At 38.9% G+C, this 24,692-nt stretch overlaps 1 protein-coding gene across 6 annotated transcripts in view; it reads right to left on the minus strand.

The window, feature by feature from the left end:
* Positions 1–24,692, minus strand: part of ZNF143 (zinc finger protein 143) — a 56,479-nt gene that overhangs the window by 12,797 nt on the left and 18,990 nt on the right. For 5 of the 6 annotated variants that reach the window (XM_086678016.1, XM_086678014.1, XM_086678018.1 and 2 more), the window contains 9 exons: positions 24,597–24,680; positions 23,759–23,842; positions 22,039–22,235; positions 21,393–21,467; positions 10,961–11,080; positions 9,115–9,190; positions 8,310–8,435; positions 5,174–5,353; positions 1,646–1,873 (listed from right to left, as the gene is read on the minus strand). In XM_086678016.1, coding sequence (XP_086534142.1) covers positions 1,646–1,873; positions 5,174–5,353; positions 8,310–8,435; positions 9,115–9,190; positions 10,961–11,080; positions 21,393–21,467; positions 22,039–22,235; positions 23,759–23,842; positions 24,597–24,680 — 1,170 coding nt within the window. The remainder of the gene's footprint in view (positions 1–1,645; positions 1,874–5,173; positions 5,354–8,309; positions 8,436–9,114; positions 9,191–10,960; positions 11,081–21,392; positions 21,468–22,038; positions 22,236–23,758; positions 23,843–24,596; positions 24,681–24,692) is intronic. The other variant, XM_086678015.1, reaches the window with a different exon arrangement.

The following is a 24,692-nucleotide window of genomic DNA, read 5'->3' on the forward strand; positions in this document are numbered from 1 at the left end:
GAAAAAAAAAAAAAAGAAAGGAAGAATTTCAAAACCTAAGCTTGTCCAGCCTATTAAAAAAAAAAAAAAAAAAAAAGCCTGCTTTCTAACTGCAAGGATTCAGCAGTTGTTGGGTTTTCTAACCATGCCCACTTACAGTGCTTTGGCTAGAAAGTACTATAGCATTCAGGACTGAAGGAATTGTTATTTTCTCACCATCACATGACAGATACCTGAAAAAACAAATTAGAACTACAGGGAATCATTTCAGCAGGGAGTGAATGATCTGTTCTTTCCCTTACTCTCCAACACTTCAATATAAGAATGAGAAAATATGATTTCTTTTAATTTTTAAGTCTACTTTGTTTAGGAGGTACTCAGTGAAACAGTAGGATGGCCCAGGCTTTGTTTTATTGGGTGTGTGTGTTTTTTTAAGAAAACCTACTCACTTACTTTACCTATTTACCTATGCTAAGTTACTTACGTGATATCATAGAATGTGATCCTCTAAAATATTTTTTCCCCAAGAGTTTATTCTTATGAAATGAAAGTTTTTGTCTCCTTACAACAATACCTAATAGCACATAAATCAACTAAAAGTTATTTGGGAGTGCTCTGCCGTTCTCATGCTTAAGATCAACATCCTTAGGGCACCCGAATAGCCTAGCTGCCCCTACCTTGCTCTCCAGCCTCATTTCATACTGCCTTCCCAGGCAGAAGTGCCACACTGGCCAGGCTTCTTTTAGTCTCTCCAATTTACTTTGCTCTCCCCAACCTCAGGGCTTTTTGTATTTGCCATTCCCTCTATTCAGAATGTTCTCTTACCTTTGCTCCTTATTTCCCCTCCCTGCGAAATCCCTGCGTCTCCACCTAATTAACCCCTATCCACTCTCTAGATCTCTCGTAGTAGCTGTTACTTTAACCTATGTAAGAAGTGTGTCTAGCTAACCTGTACTGAATTTAAAAATACCAGAAGGCTCACACTGTTTTTGCAGGGGATTTATTGCAACTATTTGCATTCACATCCAATTATACGTAGGGGTCACTTTATTAAGCAGCAAAATAACTCACATCACTCAACTTCAACTCAAACCAAAGCCCAGACTGCTCTAGACAACAGGGGGGCAGTGGGTAACACGTGCCCTGCTCTGCCTCCAGGTGTGCCAGGGTCCTCTGCTCCTGCAGCTCAGGCCACTGTCACTTGAAACACATGTGATCTCAAAGTTGGAAGGTTCCAGGGCTTCTTTAGGGATAATTACAGCTTTTCTTGCCAAACGGAAGCCACATTCAAGAGGCAAAAAACCCTTCATCACGTATGTAAGCACGACCGAGGTCTGGCACCACAGCCTGGCCATTTCTCAGAAGAAAAACAGCAATTCAAGCTGGGTCTCCTAAATCCATTTTATTCCCATCTTTCTGTTTCTTTAACAAGAGGAGAACTAAACAGGGGTAAAAAGAAAAAGAACCTCCCAGGCTAGATTAACTTCCCTTCTTATACATCCCACAGCACCAAGTACCATTTTTTGCTACCACTTATTACAGTTGTAAATTATATATTTGTGTGATTATCTGAATGAAACTTTATGATCTGAGAAAATGCTATGCATCATAAATGATGGTAGCTGTTGATTCCCAGAGAGAGAGATTTATTGGAAAGAACACTTACCTGGGGGAGGCTCAAAGAAGGCTTCCTGCTCCTCCTCGATGGGCTCAGTGTCATTGTGGGCCGTCCGTTTGTGCATGGCTAGTGTGGAGATCTGCTTGTAGGTCTTCCCACAGTGATTACAGTTGTATGGTTTGGAATGAGTGTGAACAACATGATGTTTGTACAAACTGGAATATTCTGTAAACCTTTTGTCACATCCAGGGACTGTACAAACATATGGCTTTTCACCTAAGTAAAGAACATACACACATACACACAAAAATCAACTTTTACATATATGAAGGCATAATCAATCCATTCCTCCCATGGGGAAAAAAAGCCTCTAATGGCAAAAATAGATGTCTGTCAAATCTCTATTTTTTTTTTTTAGCGTTTATTTATTTTTGAGACAGAGAGAGACAAAGCATGAATGGGGGAGGGCCAGAGAGAGGGAGACACAGAATCTGAAACAGGCTCCAGGCTCTGAGCTGTCAGCACAGAGCCCGACGCGGGGCTTGAACTCACGGACCGTGAGATCATGACCTGGGCCGAAGTCGGCCGCTTAACCGACTGAGCCACCCAGGCGCCCCTCTCTTTTTTTTTTTACAATTTATTTTTGATAGAGAGAGACAGAGCACAAGTGGGGTAGGGGCAGAGAGGAGAGGGAGACACAGAATCTGAAGCAGGCTCCAGGCTCTGAGCTGCCAGCACAGAGCCTGACGCGGGGCTCAAACTCACAAACCACAAGATCATGAACCTGAGCCAAAGTCGGACGCTCAACCGACTGAGCCACCCAGGCGCCCCCCCCTTTTAAGTTTTATTATCTATTTATTTTGGGAGAGTCCAAGTGGAGGAGAGAGAGAGAGAGAGAGGAACCCAAGCAGGCTCTGCACCAGCAGCATGGAGCCCTACCTGGGGATCGAATCCACGAACCGTGAGATCATGACTGGAGTCTAAACCAAGAGTCAGACACTTAACCAAATGAGCACCCAGGTGCCCCAATGAACTGTCCAATCTCTTTCTATACTGCTACGAGGCGGAACACAAAAAAAGACTCCCTATGATTTTGTCTTTGTTCAAAAGGCTGTCTACATTCTAAGTCTTATCTCATGTCTGAATACAACTCTTCCCTTCATTTCAAGGGATGAGAAAAGTAAGGATAGAGATGTTGCCCAGGGTAACTCTAAGCCTTGATAAAACTAATTTATTGTTACCTATAACTAGACAAGTCAGTAACATTAATGCTGTATTAAAAATGACAATAATAAATGCAATGATTACTATAACAAATGCAGCTTTCCCTAAGGGTTTTATAAGGATAATAAAAAAGGTCTAGAAAGTCTACTAGACATAGTCTGAACACTTCAGTAAATCTAAAAGGACATATTCATATAATTTCTAAAATGTGCATACACATGTGTGCATACAAGTGCATGTCTTACTTTATTCTCATTTTATACCTTCCTTGGATAACTGCATTTTCTTGTATGGTTCTAAACACAGTAAAAACACCCATAAATAGTAAAAAAATCTCACACTAATATAATCTGTAACATAAGTCTTGAATATAAAGTAACGGGAAATTGCTTCCTGTCCTCTGCCCAGTCTATAGTCTCAAACTAGGGCAAGGTAAAACTCTTATCTTGGTAGATGATCATGGGAGACATGTGCTGAGGGCAAGCCCAGGCACGGAAAGGGCAGGCAATTCCAACAGAAAACCAGTCCCATTGATATTTAGGCTGGAGCAGAAACCGCCACTAGGTGGCACCAAACCACAGTCAAGATGTAAATGGATTTGAATTGCACTTTGGAGCTCCCTACTGGTTATCTGCATAGCCTCAACTGGGTCATCTAACCAACCTTGCAAGAGTGGATTGAATTTTACATGGCTGAATCTTTGTACTCCACTTACTGCATAATGCGGGCATTTACTATATCATCTACCTGATGATCACTAGTCAATCTTTTCTACCTCTTGGGTCAGACCAACATTTCTAACTGCCTACTACACCTCTCTACTTCAACAATTCTCAATCATGTACACATATGAAAGACCTGGGTTTTTAAAAATATAAACTGATGCCTGGGCCTCATCCCGGTAAAATTATGTCAGAACTGTGCAGATAGAATATGGAGAATTCTATTTTTAAAAAGTGAATTCAACATGCAGCCACATTTAAGAACACTGCTAGGGGAGCCAGTCAGTTAAGCATTAGACTTTGGCACAGTTCATGAGTTCAAGCCCCACACTGGGCTCTCTGCTGTCAGTATGGAGCCTGTTTCAGATTCTCTGTCCCCCTCACTCTCTGCCCTTCCTCTGCTCTTGTATGCATGCACTCTCTCTCTCTCAAAAATAAACATTAAAAAAAATTAATTAAAAATAAAAGCACTGCTCTTCTTAAATGTTCCAAAGATCAGTATAGCTAAACTTAATGTGAGCAACCCTCTTATTGGAATCTAATTTGCCCATTAAACAGGTGAACAGCAAACTTTCAGGTAATGAGTCTATATTCCATTTGCTTTAAATGAGTAAAATAATGTTTTCTCAGCCCATCTAAAAATCCCAGCCAATTTCCCCAAATATCATAAAAAGGCCCTTAAGCACCTGTGTTATAATCCACTAGGAATGTTTACATAATATTAAGATAATATAGATAAAATACCAATTATCTAGGGGTGCCTGGGTGGCTCAGTTGGTTAAGTGACTTGATTTCGGCTCAGGTCATGATCTCACGGTTTGTGGGTTCGTGCCCTTTGTCAGGCTCTTTGCTGACAGTGCGTAGCTTGTTTGGGATTCTCTCTGTCTCTCTCTGGCTCTCCCTCACTCGTGCTCTCTCTCTCTCTCAAAAATAAAAAAATAAACTTAAAAAAACCCCAATTATCTAATTATTTAACAGTCAATGAACTCAGTAGTGGGTATATGTCTGTAACACACAATGATACAGTAAGTATCAGACAGGAATTCTGTTTTCCTTCTACAACACAAACATGTAAAAATCAAATCTCTTAAAGACCTAAAAGGAATAAAAATTATAGTAGCAAAATATCATTTTTCTTCTAATCTATGGTTTTCTTTTCCAGGCCTCTGGGTTTTCACAGTCTTTTCCGTTTTCTTAGAGAATACTTTAATAATGTAGGAAACATGGTGATGGACTCAGTCTAAAAGTCAATTTCCCCTGGGAAAGCCTTCCTTGAATACTTCTCCATTCCCACAGAGATGGCTGCTCCCCCTCTCTACTCCCATAACATCTTGTCCACGCAATGGGAGAAACTGCACTCTGTAGCAATTAAATATCTGCCATCTCTCCCCAGTTCTACTGCTCTGGACTATGTCTTATCTGTCTCTGTACCTCTGATGCCTGGCAGGGGAACACACAACAGATGCTCAGTCTGCTGACTAAATGAATGTATACATGCTAATGTGAAGTTTTTTTAAGCTGCTTAATCCCTCCCCACCATGCCAAGTGGTAGGAAGGAGAGAAGGAAGGAATTACTTGGAAATGGGTTTATGGAAGAAAGATGGAAGGCAAAGAAATCAGAAACTGTTACCTGTGTGTATCCTCACATGATTTTTATAATTGGTTGCACTGGCAAATGCCCTCCCACATCCTGGTTCTGTGCAATAATAAGGTCTTTCTCCTGTGTGTGTCCTAATATGCACTTTTCTGATATTTGATGTTGTAAAAGACCGACCACAGCCTTCAAAGGGACATTTAAAGGGCCTTTCTCCTGAAAATACAAAAAGGAATAAATTAAATAGTGCAAAAATACATAGAAAATTGAAATGTCTTATCCTTCAATTCTGCCTAGGAGCATACTCATAGAGTCCTTCTGCACTTCCCTTTCAGGTTTTTTTCCCCTATGAATAGTGTCTTCTACTCCCAGCTTAAATTTATATAGGAGAATCTGAATATTATTCAAAACTTATCATTGCACAACTTTCCAAGAAGGAATCATCCAGATGGGCATATTAAAAATGAGCTGAGAAAAGCAGAGAAAGAAATATCATAAAGAAATACAAAAGAAAAACAGAGTTAGGGGTGCCTGGGTGGCTCAGTTGGTTAAGTGTCCGACTCAGCTCAGGTCATGATCTCACGGTTTGTGGGTTCGAGCCCTGTCTCGGGCTCTGTGCTGACAGCTCAGAGCCTGGATCCTCCTTCAGATTCTGTGTCTCCCTCTCTCTCTTCCCCTCCCCCCATTCATGCTCTGTTTCTCTCCGTGTCAAAAACAAATAAACATAAAAAGATTTAAAGAAAAAAAAAAAAGTTAGGAATAAGAATTATCTTAGAAAAACACCAGAATCCCCAAAAGCTTATCTCCTATTTTATTTATTATGTAATACTTCAAAGAAAAATTTATGTTTTTTAAAAATCCAGTGTCTAGCACATAATATGCATCACATATACTTGCTGAATATATTACTATTACTATTCTCATAAACTAAGCTTATGAAAAAGTCTAACCTGCCAATTATATTTCTTTTCTTCATACCTGCTTTATACAACCTCAGAACCCAAAGGGCCTCTAAATTGTCAAGTATGAAATAATAGCCTTTGTTTTTGATGCTTTTTTAGAATGAGTTCGAATTAAGCAAACAACTCTTGTGATATATAAAAATCTCTGTGTATAGATAGATAAATAGATATAGATATTTACCCGCACATATAAAAGTGTGTTATTTTTCTTTTGGTCAAGTAAAATTAAGATTTTCCTGCTGGTAAAAAAAACACTGCAAAAGATTTCTGCCCTCAAATCTGAAATCATTTAAAAAGGAGCAGGAATCTCTGATCCTTTCTTTAGAGAAAGTTTTCTTTCAATATATTAACTTAAAGAAAGTACTTTGTCTTGGGTAAGTCCCTTCTCCTGTCTGGATCTAGACAACCTTAACCTTTTCCCGGCTCTGCCATGTTGGGATGATAAGGAATCAAGAGTTCTAACAATTCCCATGGTGATATATACACTACTACACTACTCCTCTGACTCTATAGGACCTTGCTTTATTTTTGCACTGAAATCACTTGTTTGTAAAAGTCATCCCTAAAGCCCCCTTACACAACCCAACTTTTTACCAACGAAAATACTTACGATTTTTTTTTTTTTAATTTTTTTTTTTTTAACATTTATTTATTTTTGGGACAGAGAGAGACAGAGCATGAACGGGGGAGGGGCAGGGAGAGAGGGAGACACAGAATCGGAAACAGGCTCCAGGCTCTGAGCCATCAGCCCAGAGCCCGACGCGGGGCTCGAACTCACGGACCGCGAGATCGTGACCTGGCTGAAGTCGGACGCTTAACCGACTGCGCCACCCAGGTGCCCCGAAAATACTTACGATTTAAAAACTGATACACAAATATGTAGTTTGCTAAATGCATACTATCAAAGGAATCACAATTTCAATGTTTTGACCAAATATTAATAGAACTAGATTATGGTTTTATATAACTTTTACATAACAAGTTGGCATTATACAGTAAATCCAAATAGAATTTGCAGGAATTTGGAAAAACATGCTTCTGATACAATGGATAAAAATAAGTACATGAATGAAATAGAAGCAGAGACCTACAGCTTTGTTTGTAAACACTGTATAGTCATGTATTTTTTTTTAAGTTTATTTATTTATTTTGAGAGAGAGAGAGCACAAGCAAGCCTGTGAGCAGGGAAAGAGCAGAGAGAGAGAGAGAGAGAGAGAGAGAGAATATGAATCCCAAGCAGGCTCCACACTGTCATCACAGAGCCTGATGTGGGGTTCGAACTCACAAACTGTGAGATCATGACTTGAGCTGAAATCAAGAGTTGGATGCTTAACTGACTGAGCCATCCGGGTGCCCCCTGAACATTAAAAAGCAAAGCCTATCTGTGATCAAATTTGAGCTAAAAGTTAAACTTTAATGAATGGACAAATCCTCCATGGAAATTTGCTAAACTATTTCAGAATACTTAGTAGTACCTGGGGACAAAGTTATCACACTATGTTTAAACCATCTGTAGTAAAATTTCAAACTAAATTATTAAGCTATATATAATATGCTTAATCAATAGCTTGTAACAGTACCTCTTATCAACAGTTTCTGAAATCTTTCCAGCTCTCATCCAAAGCAAATAATTACCTTTATAATTGGTTTTCCAATTTTACAAATAATCAAGCACAAGAAAGGGAGGGAAGGGGAGATATAAACAAAGTACCCTTTAGGAAAAGGAGAGAAGGAAGTTTAAAGGGAACGAGATATGATCACAAGGAAGTAACAAGCCTTTCTTTCTGTGGGGCTGTTAGGAGTTCATTTTCTTAAGCAATAGCTTAATATAGGAGAAACAACGCTGAATTGAGAAGGAACTGGGTGCCTTAGGTTCTCGTCTCAGTTGGGCTAGTACACAGACATGCAATCCTAGGTAAATAAGCCTGCTGCTCAGATAATACCTGCAAATTGAATGGGCTGGTTGTCTATGACCATTGTTCACCTTTTTTTGGGATATGGACCCCTTTGAGATTCTAAAAAAAATTATGAGCCCTCTTCCTGGAAAGAATTTCTGGAGTTTAAGAGAAGTCCTTGAAGCTAACTCTGAAATGTCCAGAGACTCCTTCCCCAAGTCCCCTCCCTGCAGATTAATTCCTGACCTGACAAAAAAAAAAAAAAAAAAAAAAAAAAGTCCTGGCCTACATACAGTTATTTGTTTATACCAGTACCTGTATGAGTTCTTATATGTTTCTGTAGATCTCCTGAAGTTTTGAAAGACTTAGTACAATTATCTTCTGAACACCGATATGGCTTTTCTCCTGTATGAGTTCTGACATGACTTTTTAATCCATAACCTTTAAGAAAAATGTAAAGAAATTTAATTATATGAGACCCCTCTAAGCATGCCCACTGAGATTAAACTATTGAAAAATATAGTAAACACCAAGGATATAATACTAGGCAAACACAACAGAACAACCATTAACAACATGTAAGAGTGTAACAGCTAAGGACTGTCCTGCTGGAAATGCAATACTTTCATCTCTGTCTAGAAGAGGTTCTATATGTTTCTTTTTTTAAATGGCTCCAATCTTATTAGATGTTCGCAACTCATACCCCAAAAGCTTGAAATGGAATCAAGACATTAAATGAGGACTAAGGTAGAAGTCAGGAGGCCAGAGGCCCCAACCCCTGCTAAGTTCTAGTTGCCCATGGTTCCCTCAGGTCTATCCTAACGTTAAAGTCTGTGTCAGCTTCTAATGCTCAGCTTTTACTTTTTTGCTAAAAGAAAGCTGAGTGTGGAGTGAAACACCAAACGCAGTAGGCAGAAATAGGCCTGAGGAGAAAAGTGAGAACAGAGAGAGAGAATAGAACAAGCAGGAGAAGAGGAAGTTAAGGGAGAGACTGAAAAACTGGTCACTGTGCATCCACAGATTCAGACACTGGGCATCCACAGATTCAGTTCCTACAGCTGGCCTGTTTCTGCTTGCCCCCTAAGAAAGACCAGGAAACAAAGAAAATTCATGTTTTTACCTGTTGCAAATGCTTTCCCACAGCCTAGGTGCTCACACTGATAAGGCCGGTCTCCTGTGTGTGACCTCTCATGGACCTGTCATGAAAATACAGGCATGATTCTACTTCCTTTAGGCAATTCCTCAGGTAGATGGTCTCAACATAGACCTGGTTTTTTTTTTTCTCTCTGTTGAATTACAGCTGACCTTTGAACATGCAGGGGTTAGGGATGCTGACCACCCCCCACCGCCGACCTCCTGTGCAGTCAAAAACCAGCATAGAACTCTTGACCACCCCCCCAAAAAAACTTAACTACCAACAGCCTACTATTGAGCAGAAGCTGATAACAGAAAGTCGATTAACACATTATTTCGTACGTTATATTCTTACAATATAGTAAACTACAGAAAACGTTAAGATAATAAAAGAAAATACATTTACAGTGCTGTACTGTGTTTATTAAAAAAATTCACATATAAGTGGATATGCACAGTTCAAAACTGTGTTGTTCAAGGGTGAACTGTATTTTGTTGTTTGTATGGGTTTTTTTTGGAGAAACAAAAGACAACCTTGCTCAAAAACTGTAACCCAACAGTTCTCAATATGCTAAACGCTTAATGTTATGAAGGATGCATTGTAATTTTTTTTTAATGTTTATTTTTGAGAGAGAGAGAGAGAGAGAGCAAGCAAGCGAGCATGAGCCGGGGAGGGGCAGAGACAGAGAGAGACACAGAATCCAAAGCAGGCTCCAGGCTCTGAGCTGTCAGCACAAAGTCCAACATGGGATCCGAACCCACGAACCATGAGATCATGACCTGAGCTGAAGTCGGACATGTAACCAACTGAGCCACTCAGGCACCCCAAGAAGTACTCATTTTAAATAAGGAACAGGAGCATTAGAGGTCTGAGTTTTCCTACAGTGGTCAAAGGTGTCTGTATGGAACATATACATAGTGAAAGGTAGGATCAGAGCACAGACAGAGGCCACGCAATGTAAGGTTAAGAGTGTGGCGGCTGCTGCTACAGGGGCCTTGCCAGGAGGCAAGGCGTCACCATGAGGTGTTTGCCTTCTCTAAGACTCAAAGTCCTTTCTGTAAAGCCGAGACATAACTATATCTAGTGTAGAGGGCTGCTGTGACGAATGATCATGACAATGGCCAACATCTACTGAATCTTTACCATGTACCAGGTCATTCTTTTCAGTACTGGTACGTATACAGTATCTACTTATTTATTTCTCACAAGCACTGTGTGAGGAAGGTACTTTTACCATAAGGAAAAAGGTAACATGTCATGGTGACACAGCAATAAGTAATGGAGATGGGCTCTAGGGCTGCGACTCCAAATATGCTAAATGTTTTTAGCCTTGCTAGAAGCAAGACTTCTGCTTCCTGACACACTAAGTTATTCAATAAATGTTAGCTATGGAGTTGTGGTATGTTGTGTTTAGCTGCAAGCAAAATACCTGGCGTATATATTTGAAACATGAAACACATTAACACCAACTTCTGCTAGATTTCAGCAAATCACTGTTAACAGAATGATTACACATACATCTCTCATAAAATTATATAAATTTCCCATTTGACAAAAATATATTCAAATATATAGAGTATCTACCGTGTGCCTGGTAGTATTTTGGACATTAGGGAGACAGAGATGAAGAACACATAATCCAAGCGCTCAGAGTTGAGAGTTTCTGAAATCTGCATATGGCTTCACGTGATCTGTGTAAGAGCATGAGTGTGTGTCTATATCTTGGTAAGTGAGGGAAAACAATGGCATTTGAATACTACAACTATATCATGTTGGCATTTAATGTCCTAGGTACTGTCATAACTAAATACAGCATTTCCTTTATATATACCTTAAGATGATGAGCCGTTGTATATAATTTCCCACATCCATCATATTCACATCGAAATGCCTTCTCTCCACTCTGCTGAGACTTAGCAGTTACTCTTGTTGCATGTCCTTGTAAGACAATCTAGATGAAACAAAAAGTACGACTGAAATTATTTACACGGAAATAAAATAGATGAAATTATTATTTTCAGAATAAAAAAGATAAAACTGCAATGTGCGTTTCCAGACTCAGATCATCATTTTACAAAGATTCTATCATGTTGAGCCAGCTAGGTTAATTCTGTTCTGTGACTGAAGTCAGCGGCTGTGGAAGAAATCAAAAGGAGATCCACAAGGGGGCATAGCTAGAGCTCACAGATCTATTCCCATTCTAGAAAAATCAACCCAAGTAGCATCTCCATTGTATGCAGGTATTCCATGATGTGCTCAAGGGATCTATCTATCTATAGATCTATATATATAGATAGATAGATAGATAGATCTATAGATAGATAGATATATTATATATTATTTAGGACATGTGTCCTAAAAACAATGTAAAGAGCACTTTCAATTTCAAAAGCATTTCAAAGCAATGAAAAAGAGAGGCTTATGATATTGGGGTCCCCTGCGGGAGACATTACAATCTATATGATCCTACTCCGTAACCTTTATTCAGTAGAAGATCATTTTTCTGGGACTCAACACCATGAGACTTCAAACAATTGTACTGATTTTAGAAGCTTTTTAAAGACAGCCACCTATTTTAGAAATTAAGATACCATAAAAAAGGAAGACTGACTTTCTACTCTGCAGGCCCTGGGGTGACAGAGCTGTAGGTTAGTGCGAGCTGTCTCGAAGTGAAAACGAGGGGTGGAGGTGAGCAGTCCAGGCAGAAGGAAGAGTATGACCAAAAGTACGGAAGGGTGCCTGGAGGAAGTGGAAACTTACTATGAGACTGTCATGTCTATATGACAGAATGAATAACAAGAAAAAGGGAAGATTAGGACCACATTTGGGAAGAGCTTTAGATGCCATTATGAAGAGTAAACCTCGACAATGAAAGCAAAGGCAGGCATTAAGAGTTTTCTTTAATGGGAATGCAAGCTGGTGCAGCCATTCTGGAAAACAGTATGGAGGTTCCTCAAAAAACTAAAAATAGAACTACCCTACAACCCAGCAATTGCACTACTAGGCATTTATCCAAGGGATACAGGTGTGCTGTTTCGAAGGGACACATGCACCCCCATGTTTATAGCAGAACTATCAACAATAGCCAAAGTATGGAAAGAGCCCAAATGTCCATCAATGGATGAATGGATAAAGAAGATGTGGTATATATATACAATGGAGTACTCCTTGGCAATCAAAAAGAATGAAACCTTGCCATTTGCAACTACATGCATGGAACTGGAGGGTATTATGCTAAGTGACATTAGGCAGTCAGAGAAAGACAAAAATCATATGACTTCACTCATATGAGGACTTTAAGAGGCAAAACAGATGAACGTAAGGGAAGGGAAACAAAAATAATATAAAAACAGGGAGGGGGAAAAACAGAAGAGACTCATAAATATGGAGAACAAACTGAGGGTTACAGGAGGGGTTGTGGGAGGGGGGATGGGCTAAATGGGTAAGGAGCATTAAGGAATCTACTCCTGAAATCATTGTTGCACTATATGCTAACTAATTTGGATATAAATTTAAAAAAATAAAAAATAAAACAAGTTAAAAAAAATGAAAAACAAAAAGTTTTCTTTAAGTTTACTTATTTAAGTACTCTCACACCCAGTGCAGGGCCTGAACCCACAACCCATGACCCAGAGATCAGGAGCGACGCATTTCTCTGACTGAGCCAGCCAGGTGCCCCAGGCATTAACATTTTTAAAGTAAAGGATTGACCAAGATCAGCTCTGTGTTTTAGAAAGAGAACTCTGGTAATGGTGTGAAACAGTGAAAGACAAAAGAGGCAAGGAGAGTAAAAGAAGCTTGTATGATCATGAATATGGAAGGAAAAAGTGATGAAAACCAGCCTAGGACAATGACCATGGAATTCAAAGCAATAGATGATTCTGCAGCTATTTTAACGGTGAAGACAGACAGAATCCAAATTTCAAAAGCTAAATAAATAGGCTAATGCTATAACAGGTATTTCAGGGCTGTATTGGTTATTTCAGTAAAGGATGTATATAGTCTTTGTGGAAAAAAAAACCTGATATATTACCATGAGGGAAATGTCTCAAAGGCAACAGAGAAGCTAACACCAGTGAAATACTAACCATCTTCTAAAACCATCTACAGAAAATGACTTTATTACTATCTTGCTTAACGTACGTTCTGAGAATTAAGAGATAACCTTAGCTCTGCCATAAATTCACTGCGTGACCTGGAGCAAGTCATGTATGGCTTGTTTGCCTGTCTGTATAGAGAACACATTGTACTAAATCAGTGATTTTTTTTTTCTTTTTTAAACATTTTAAAAATTCCTTTACCAGATGAAATCTTACACAGCAGTCTACTGTGCAAAACAGATAAAGACATTCCTGCTTCTGCTGGCCCAGGCAGGCATGGGTAGCTCTGCTAGTCCCTGAGGGACCTCAAAGAAACCCTAGGATCCCACCCCCGCAAAAATCAGAGCTTGAAAACTGCTGTACAAGAAGACAGTGCTAAGTCCCTTCTAGCTTTAGCATCCTAGAGTTCTGAGAAGGTGCAAATCCCACTGGTAAATAAAGGACTGGATCTGAGACTGAATTCCAAAGTGACTTCGATAATACAAGAGGTTAACTACCATTTATTGAGGAGGTGCTTTATGTGATGTGCTGTGGTGGGTGTTTTGCATGAGCTGTCTTACTGGTCCTCCAAGACTATCCAATGAATTAAATATTTCCTGTGATTTACAAATAAGAAAAATGAGGCTCAGGGTAGTTAAGTAATGTAACTTGCCCAAGGTCCAAGGCTGGGAAATAGGACTTGAAGCAGATTAGCTCTAGAGTTCACTCTACTAACCCCCCAGTGTTCAGGATGCAGTAACCCAGCGGTAACGAACTGGCAGAGCTCTGTAGTCAGAGAGGGAGAGACCTGGCAGGTTTGAGAATAACTGGTCATTTTACTGCCTAGTTCAGGACTTAAAATTCCATTTATTATAAAGTCCTGATGCACACAGAACTTTTGTTATTTGATGTGGGTAAATTTCTCTCTTAGGATGTAAATAATTTATACTCTTGAGGAAGGATAAAATGAAAGCAACTTGAAGAACTTTTTAAAGTATGTTCTCTTTCAAGAAAGGAATTAATCAAAAAAGTATGGCAACAGAGGGATCTTTAGGGAACCATGAGACACCTCAGAATTGCCAGGAAGATTTAAAACACAAACAAAACACCTCCAGAGATTTCTACCAATGATTACTATTGGGTAGTGGTCCCTTCACTCTTTATTTTTACCTCTACACCATTTGGATTTTTTTTTTCAAGTGTACATACAATTTGACTCGTTTTTTTAATGTAATATTTTTGTACTTGAGTATAGTTGACACACAATGTTACATTAGTTTTAGGTGTACATCAGTGACTCAACATCTCTATATGTTATGCCATGCTTACCACAGCGTAGCTACCATCTGTCACCATGTAACGCTATGATAATACCACTGACTATATTCCCCGTGCTATGCCTTTTATTCCCTCAATGTATTCATTTCCATAACTAGAAGCCTGTATCTCCCCTCTCTTCCACCCATTTTGCCCATCCCTCCACACACCTTTCTCCTCTGGCAACCATCTGTTTGTTCTCTGCATTTATAAGTCTGATTCTCCTTTTGGTTTGTTAATTTATTTGCTTTGTTTTTTAGATTCCACATAGAAGTGAAACCATATGGTATTTGTCTTTCTCTGACTTATTCCACTTGGCATGATCCCCTCTAGGCCCATCCATATGGTCACAAATGGCAAGAATTCATTATTTTATGGCTGCAAAATATTCCATTTTATATATTCACAATTTCTTTATTCATCTATCAATGGACACTTGGGCTGCTTCCATATCTTGGCTACTGTAAATAATGCTGTAATAAACACAGGGGTGCACATATGTTTTCAAATTAGTGTTTTCAAGTCCTCTGACCATTTAAAAAAAATTTTTTTTTTTAACATTTATTTATTTTTGAGACAGAGAGAGAAAGAGCATGAACAGGGGAGGGTCAGAGGAAGAGGGAGACATAGAATCTGAAACAGGCTCCAGGCTCTGAGCTGTCATCACAGAGCCTGACGCGGGGCTCAAACCCACAGACAGCGAGATCATGACCTGAGCCGAAGCCGGACGCTTAACCGACTGAGCCACCCAGGCGCCTCCCTCTGACCATTTTTAATCAGATTATTTGTTTTTCTGGTGTTGAGTTGTGTAAGTTTTTTATATATTTTGGATATTAACCCTTGATTGGATATATCATTTGCATATATCTTCTCCCATTCAGTAAGTTGCTTTTTTGTTTTATTGATGGCTTCCTTTGCTGTGCACAAGCTTTTCATTTTAATGTAGTCCCAACAGTTTATTTTTGATTTTGTTTCCCTGGCCTTAGGAGACATGTCTACAAAAAATGTTGCTGTGGCCAAAGTCAAGGAAATCACTGCCTATGTTCTCTTCTAGGAATTTTATGGTTTCAGGCCTCACATTTAAGTCTTTAATCCACTTTGAGTTTACTTTTGTGTATGGTATCAGACAAGCAAAGAAATAAAAGGCATCCATATTAGATAGAAGTTAAACTTTCACTTTTTGCAGATGACATGATACCATACACAGAAAACCCTAAAGATTCCACAATAAACTATTAGAATAAGTGAATTCAGTAAAGTAGCAGGATACAAAATTATGCAGATTGGTTGTGTTTCTATATACATTAATAACAAAGAAGCACAAAGAGAAATTAAGAAAACAGGTACATTTAGAATTGCACCAAAAAGAATAAAATACTGGAATAAACCTAACCGAGGAGGTAAAAGACCTATACTCTGAAAACTATAGAATGCTGATGAAATAAATTGAAGACAATTCACAAATGGATTTTCTAAAAGTAAACATGATTACCTTTTTTTAAAAAACCAAGTATATAGCAGCTATCTATATAGTAAGTTCATTGGTCATTTTGGGTTTTTTCTTTGTATTTTTCTGAATTAAAAAAAAAAACCCTCTAAAAATATTATTAAAAAAAAAAAATTCCTGGGTTCTATCTCAGACCTACTGATCAAATCTCTGGAAACTGATCTCAGCCATGAGTTATTATTTTATTATTAAAAAAAATTTTTTTTAATGTTTATTTATTTTTGAGAGAGAGACAGAGACAGAGCGTGAGTTCAGGAGGGGCAGAGAGAGAGGGAGACACAGAATCCGAAGCAGGCTCCAGGCTCTGAGCCATTAGCACAGAGCCTAATGTGGGGCTTGAACCCATGAACCACAAGACCATGACCTGAGCTGAAGTTGGATGCTCAACTGACTGAGCCACCCAGGCGTCCCAGTCATGAGTTATTTTTTAAAAGTTCTGTAGCTCAATCTCATGTTTGTCCCTGATTAATAACTACTGATTAAATACCTTTCTTTTAGAGATGAAAAGAAGAGGCTCAGAAAAGCAAGGTTCATTTCCTCAAGATCACATAGTTAGATAAAAGTATAGAAAATACATATGAAATATGATCCACATTCAAACTGCCTATATCCACAGGCAGGTTTGGGGGTAATTCTCCAGCCTACTTTCTGGGAGAATCTGCCACCCCACCCATAGACCCTGATAACCAGAAAAGATGGTGTATGTAAGGCTGGCCAGTGGTCTATGTCCTATGTGGCCTAGCTTATAAAGTGAAGCTAATTTTGATAAGTCAAACCCACAAATTTTCCCTCCCTGGAACATGACCTAGGAAATAAAGGAAAATCTTGAGTTGGCTTTGGGTGGGAAGCCTGAGACAACAAGGCTGTGATGAGCTACATGTAAACTCAATGATACAAAAAGGAAGCCTGTCTGCAGAGAAAAGAAGGGAGCAGAGATGCCACGGAGGAGGCGAGGAGGAAGAGAAAGGAGTGGGATTAACCTCCGGTCCTGACTTCTTTGCAATTCTGGTTCCTGTGAAGCCCCACAGTTGTTCAGCAGTTCCTGTTCTCTGCTTCTTATAAGCTCTGCTGTATCCTCATAATATATCTCTTTTTTCCTAAACTGGCTTGACTGGCTTTCTGTGTTCTCCAACTATTAGAGCTCTGATTAAAAGTACCAAGCCAAAGAACTTTGATCTCCAATATAAATAAAATTAGTTTCAAATGAAGTCAAAACTAATGGCACTCACGAAAAAAGTCTTAGTATTCTAATACATAAAGCATCAACAATGCTATATAACGCTGACAAATTATGTTCTCATATATTAGCTAGAATCCTAATCAAATGAAAATCTTATTTGGTTTTCATAATCTCATAAGATGGGTAAGGCAAGATTATTGTTATTTTCATTTAGCGGATAAGAAATCTCAGATCAAAAAAAACCCCAAAAACCTCAGATCTAGAGAAGTCACGTAATTTGCTCAGTCACACACCTACTACGTGGCAAAACAGAAACTCTACTTGGATTTTTTATTATACATGTGTGCTACTTTAACCCCATCAGCCTTACAGTTCTCACAAATGAACACACTGGCATTCTTAAGTAGAGTACTTTGGATCAAGGTTTTCAAATTGGGCACCACTGATATTTTGAACAGGGTAATTCTTTCTGGGGGGGCTGTCTTTATGTCTTGCAGGACATATACCCACTAGATGCCAGTAATACTCCCCCAATTGTGGGGGCGCCTGGATGGCTTGGTCGGTTAAGCGTCCGACTTCGGCTCAGGTCATCATCTCATGGTCCATGAGTTCGAGCCCCGCATCGGGCTCTGTGCTGACAGCTCAGAGCCTAGAGCCTGTTTCAGATTCTGTGTCTCCCTCTCTCTCTGCTCCTTCCCTGTTCATGCTCTGTCTCTCTCTGTCTCAAAAATAAATAAACGTTAAAAAAAAATAAATAAATTAAAAAAAAAAATACTCCCCCAATTGTGACAACCCAAATTGTCTCCAGACATTGCCAAATGTCTCCTGGTGGGGGCAACAAAACTACCTCCATATGAGCACAGCTGCTTTACATACTCTAGGTCTTTTTTTTTTTTTTTTTTAAGTTTATTTATTTTGAGAGAGAGCCTGATCAGGAAGGGGGCAGAGACAGAGAATCTCGAGTGAGCTCTCTGCTGACAGCCCCAACCTGGGGCTCAATCCCGTGAACCATGAGATCATGACCTGAGCTGAAATCAAGAGTCAGATGTATAACTGACTGAGCCACCCAGCACCTCAAACTCTAGGTCTTTCTTGTCTTATGACAAGAAATTTGGTTTCATGTAAGAGATCAGCTCAGCAGCACAACTAGTATGTTTATATTACAGATGGAAGAAAAAGTTCTCAACTATAAGCATCAAAATGAAAAAAGTCTAGAGCTTTGAAACAAGACTATTTACAAAAAATCTGCTTTAGCTACAGACTTTTTATTGTTCATTATTTATTTTAAAGTTCAGCCAGGCACAGAGTTACAGTTCTTAAGCATTCTAGCACAAGTAGGAGTACCAAGAGATAAGCCAAGAAGTTACAGGTGCTGTTTATTTGCAGGGGTTCTTTTGGGATATTTTGACCCTTTAATACTATGTACTGGGCTCTCAACCTCAAATATGATACTAAACTATATCAAAGGAGGGGGGTTTGGGGCACTTGGGTGGCTCAGTCCGTTGAGTGTCTGACTTCAGCTCAAGTCATGATCTCAAGGTTCATGAGTTCAAGCCCCACATTGGACTCACTGCTGTCAGCATGGAGCCCACTTCAGATCCTCTCCCCCCCTTTCTCTGCCTCTCCTCTTGTTTGTGCACACTCTCTCAAAAATAAATAAACGTTAAAAAAAATAAAGGATGAAGGATTCGTGAATTTCTGGTCCAGCACTAAGATGATGAAAAGAAATTATGAGTCACAAGTGCAAACCACATATATAATTAAAAATGTTCTTGGGGCATCTGGGTGGCCCAGCCGGTTGAGCTTCTGGCTTTGGCTCGGGTCATGATCTCATAGTTTGTGGGTTCAAGCCCCACATCTGGCTCTGTACTGACAGCTCGGGACCTAGAGCCTGCTTTGGATTCTGTGTCTCCCACCCACTCTCTCTGCCCCTTCCCCACTACGCTCTGTCTTTCTCAAAATTAAACACTAAAAAAAAATTTTTTTTTCTAGCAGCCACATTTAAAAAATAAAAAGAGGGGCACCTGGGTGGGCTCAGTCGGCTAAGTGTCTGACCCCTGATTTTGGCTCAGGTCACGACCTCACAGTACATGAGTTTGAGCCCCGCATCAGGCTCTGTGCTGGCAGTGCAGAGCCTGCATGGGATACTTTCTTTCTCTCCCTCTCTGCGCCTCCCTTGCTCACTCTCTCTTGCTCTCTCAAAATAAATAAACAAACATTTTAAAAAAGTAACAAGAAACAGGTGAAATTAATTTTAGCAATTCTTTTATTTAACCCAGTATGTCTGAAATATTATCATTTCAATGTGTAATCAATATGAGAAATTATTGAGATATTTTATATTCTTTTTTTTTTCATAATAAGTTTTCAAGTGCTGTATATGTATTTTACACTCACAGCACATCTTAATTCTGAGTGGCCATATTTCAAGTGCTCAACAGCCACATGTGGTTACCATATTGGACAGCCTACATCTAGTCTGTAAGGGAGAGGTACAAAGAGCAAAGGAGAAAAAGCTACAGTTGCAAAAAATCCTAGTCAACTTCCTTCTGTTTCTTTGTCTATTACCACCAACACCAAACGGTTATATGTCTGCGGTAACAGAGCTTTTTATGACATTTTGCTTTAGCAATACCGAATTCCTAGTTATGTTTTTGGATCCAGAAATTAATTACTGCTGGCAATAGATAGACTTTTATGATAATGGTATATTATAATGTTACACAACCCAGTGGTAAATTCACTCATTTTTTACAAGACCCATTCTATATTAGTTTACTACAAGTGTAGCTCTGTCTCTCCTTAAAAATGTTCCATTATTTAAAAACTTAATTGTTAGTCACTAATAGGAGATAGACTCTAAGGCACTGACCTACATCTCTTGAATGTATTTACACTACGCTTGCATTTTAGTAGTGTATGTCTTAGGTGGATTTGACATCCTGCAGTTCAAAAAATAGTTCTCATTTTATGAATTCAAACACTTGAAAAATTTGCCAAGAATCACACAGTTGCAAAGCTGATGGGCTTGGTGAATTGCAAACTGTATTTATACTACTGCCGCTTCATGATACCATCTCAGAGAATAAACAGAAATACTGGCTATTCAGCAATGTTTAGAAGCATGAAATTTCTACCAGTGATTTCAGTTATTTTATCATTTACTATTATTATAAATGTAAAATCTTCTTGATAACCCCTAAAAGTATCACTCCATGTTATTAAGTGTGATGCTAATGCTCAAGTTAAAATTGTGGCCCTGAAGCAATAATTTTAGAATAGGAGTTAAGTATGATAAAACTCTGAAAGAATGCAAACAATTACCATGGGGGAGGAATCAGCAAAATATTAGAGATAACTGCTGATATTTTCTCAAGGAGCAGCATTAAAGCAAGAATGTGCTACACTAATTATATACAAGCTCCAAGACACCCAACCCAAACATGTCCCCCACAAACACAAAATTCAAAACAGAAGCTTTAATTAATCTAAGTTTTGGATTTTTGACTTGTAGATGTCCCAGGAAGCATCTGTGACTACTTTGTACTTCCTACAAAAACCTTTCCACAAAACTTTTAGAGGCACTGCTGCTCTGGGCTGTTGTCTGGATAAGAGATGACCAATGACTGGACCCAGGGTGAGCATCTAAAGCAAAGTCAGCCAACCCGTGGCCCAGGAAGCAGTCTGGTACAAAAAGCATAAACAGTTTTACTCAGTAGGAACAATGATGACTAGCTAGGCTGGACCTTCTCTTCAGAAGTTGAAAAACAGGGTATGCAGGGAATCAGATGGGAGTGGAAGAAACAAAAAGACACAAAGAAGAAAGTAGTGAGGGTGAGTGAGTCCCCAAAAAGGTGGAGCCCTAGAAAAAGAATCCACAAACAACCATGGGTGGGGGCAGTCAGAAGACCATCTGGTCTCCAAAACTGCCTTGGATTCCAGAGCATAAACTTCATTTGGATTTCTGTGATATTTCTATTTCTTTAGTGCCACTCTGCAACCACACATAATGAATCCTGAAACCTGGGGTAGTTCAAGAAAGCTACTGCCTAATACATACACTCTTTCTCCGGAAAGATTTTCCTAGAGAGGCAATGAGTTAGCTATTGCTTTCATCCACAGAAGGGCCTGGAAATGCTAAGGGAAAGAGATTCTTATATAAAAAAGTAGCTTTCCATACCTGCATTTTCTTCTCTTGCTCATTCTCTCCAATTATTCCAGTACCTGCTACACTTTCACTTCCATCAATGGACACCTGTAGGAATAAAATAAAGCTTAACGAAGTTTTACATTTTGGTATTTCTTTAGGTTGGGTGACAAGTACATAGGGATTCATTATCATTTATTTTTGTGTATGCTTGAAATTTTCTACTATAAAAAGTGGGGGGGGGGGAACCCTTTTAGTCATATGAAAGATATATGTTCAATATAGGGAAAAAAACCCAGCCCTTCTGATGTAAAATGTAATTGAGACTTTCCTTCATGTTTTCCAATCTCTAATTTCTGTTTCTTAATTCATAAGCTGTTCCATCTATACCTTATTTTTTCTTTCGCGGCACTCATCCTTGAATATACATCTTTTTGTGAGTTACCTCTCACCATTTCTTTTCTAGAAATTCTTATTTCATTCCTTTTATCTTTATTCAAATAGTTCTTTCTACACTTCACTTCTTTTAAGATAAATGCTGATCTTCTCCTCGAGGTTTATCTGATTTTGACTTTGAATTGCTAGTTTCTTATTTGATAAAGTATGCTTTTTAATTTTATTTTAATGAAAAATAAAGAAGCCGTATCTGGGATGTTCTTGACATTGTAAAATGCTGTACCTTTGCTGCATACTGTTCCAAAGCACTGATGGTGTCGGGGTCAATCGTGGCATCCCCGGTGTGCAGACCTGCTACTGTGCCGTCAGCCTGAATTGCCAAGATGGTATCAGACTGTGGGACTTGCACTGCGTGGTGGATGTATGCTGTGGTGCCGTCTTCCAGCTGAACTGCCTGTAATGCGCTCTGGTCATAACTATCTGGGGGAGTGGAAGAGAATGGCATTAAATTAAAGGAAGTCTGACAGAGTTATATGTTTAAAGGAAGGAGAGAATGAACTTTCACTGAGTAGTTCTATGAGCACCAGTCCACGTGCCTAACATGTGTGACTTCGTTTAATCCTCACAACAGTTCTGTGAGAGGTGGGTATATTCACCACTCTCATTCCATAAAAGGGAAACTGGAGGTTTGGGGAAGTAAAGCCACTTTTCTTAGGAACCAGAAAATTTCAAAAACTAACAATTAACAGTCAAAATCAGTATGTAGAGGAACCAGGATTTAAACTCAAGTCAGTATGACCCCAAGATCCATGAGCTTTTTTTTCCTTCTAAATAGCCACACCAAGATATATACAGCATTGTGAAATAATGAATCTAGACAATTACAATGAACCTGTGATTAAGTCCCACTGCTAAAGAAAAAAATTCAGAGTTTACTTGTTCTCAACTTTAATTAAACAAATTTACTTATAAGTTTAAGTATCCTAAATTTTAAAAAATTCCTCCCTTTGGTTTCACAACTACAGTCTTTCTAAAACGTGTTATATCATTCTATAAAATATTTTATAAGGTAATAATAGCTAACATTTATTGAGCATTTTCTATGTGACAAATATTGTTCTATGTGCTTTACAAATGCTTGCACACATTTTGTCCTCACAACTACCCTATGATGTGGATACTTATAATAATACTCATTCTACAGATGATGAAGTTAAAGCACAGGGAGGTTAAATAATCTGAACAAGGTCACATAGCTAAAAGACGGCTGACCCAGATTTGAACCCGGATAGTCTGGTTGCAGAGCGGTGTTCATTAGTCCTATGCATTCCACCTCAAAACCCTAGTCTTCCCTACACGAAATTAATATAAAGCATGAACACTTCTGTCCTATTTGCTTCAAATAAAGTTTAAGATTTTATTTAGATTTATTCATTTATTCATTCATTTATGTATGTATGTATGTATGTATGTATGTATGTATGTATGTATTTATTTTTAGAGAAAGAGCATGCAAGCATGGGAGAGGGGCAGAGAGGGAGAAAGAGAACCTTAAGGAGGCTCCATGCTCAGCACAGAGCCCAACGAGGGCTCAATCCCATGATGCTGGGATCATGACCTGCACCAAAATCAAGAGTCGGAATGCTCAACCGACTGAGCCACCCAGGTGCACACAAATGGTGCTCTTTAGTTTTAAAGACCAACACGACAGGCAAAGGACTTTGCTTTAAAAAAAAAAAAAATTTAAGAGGAAAAAAATCAATAACTTTCAAATGCTTAATTTCATATTTGAAAAGCAATCTCTATTAAAAGTTTTCTATTCCAACCTGTTACTTGACAGTTCAAATTGCTAGAAAGTTTTTCCTTGGACTGTGCCAAAATCTGCCATATTTCAGAGAACAAACACAAATCTTCTTTTACATGAAAGCACTTCAGCATGTAAAGGCAGGTCTTATTTTTCCCACACTCCCATTTCTCTCTTCCTATTTCCAAAGTTATTTTACCTTTGGAGGTGTGGTGAATAAATGCTGTAGTTCCATCTTCTAGCTGCACTGCTTGACCATCCTCTAAACGCAAACTGTCCCCTGCTCAAGAACAATGCTTACATTTAGATCTCATGTCTTCTAAGTACATTCTGATAACTCAGCAGCAAGAGTCAATAAACCATTAAACACATTATAAAAACCTATACATGCTTTATGAGTCCTTGAACGTTTAGTATTTTCAGTAACGCTGCTCTAAGTAAGTGCTTAGTAAAAAGATATTAGAACACTTGTTTTGGAAAATATACTAGAGAATTAGGAGAGTTGAAAGAAGGGAAAAAAAGAAGAAAATGAGAGACATGTAGGAATTAGTTCAAGTGACAGAAAGATTCACTTAGGACTGTTGTCCATTTATCTCTGGAGCGTAGTCCAGTAACTTCTTTCGTACCATTTTTTTTTAACGTTTATTTATTTTTGAGAGAGACAGACACAGAATATGAGTGGGTTAGGGGCAGACAGAGAAGGAGACACAGAATCCAAACCAGGCTCCAGGCTCTGAGCTGTCAGCACAGAGCCCGACGCGGGGCTCGAACCCACAAGCTGTGAGATCATGACCTGAGCTGAAGCTGGCCACTCAACCGACTGAGCCACCCAGGCGTCCCAGTCTTTCGTATCATTTTTGAGAGAATGTCTCAATGAAGTCAAAATGGTCTTTAGATCCTCTTTTTCACACATACAGATCTCCCCTTTCAAAAGGAAGACTAGAGACCTGAACCAAGTTTAGGCAGTAAGAGGCAGCTGGAGGTAACAAATCCTGAAGCATGAGAATCAGGACGGTAAGTAAGTATCAAATACTTACTACTTTTGGGTATGGGTACATGTTGAACATAGGCAGCAGAACCATCCTCCAACTGAATGACCTGGCCATCTATGAGTTTTCCATCTGGAACAAAAG

Source organism: Puma concolor, chromosome D1, assembly GCF_028749965.1.
Source record: "Puma concolor isolate L17-30 chromosome D1, mPumCon1.1.hap2, whole genome shotgun sequence".
NCBI classification, from domain to species: domain Eukaryota; kingdom Metazoa; phylum Chordata; class Mammalia; order Carnivora; family Felidae; genus Puma; species Puma concolor.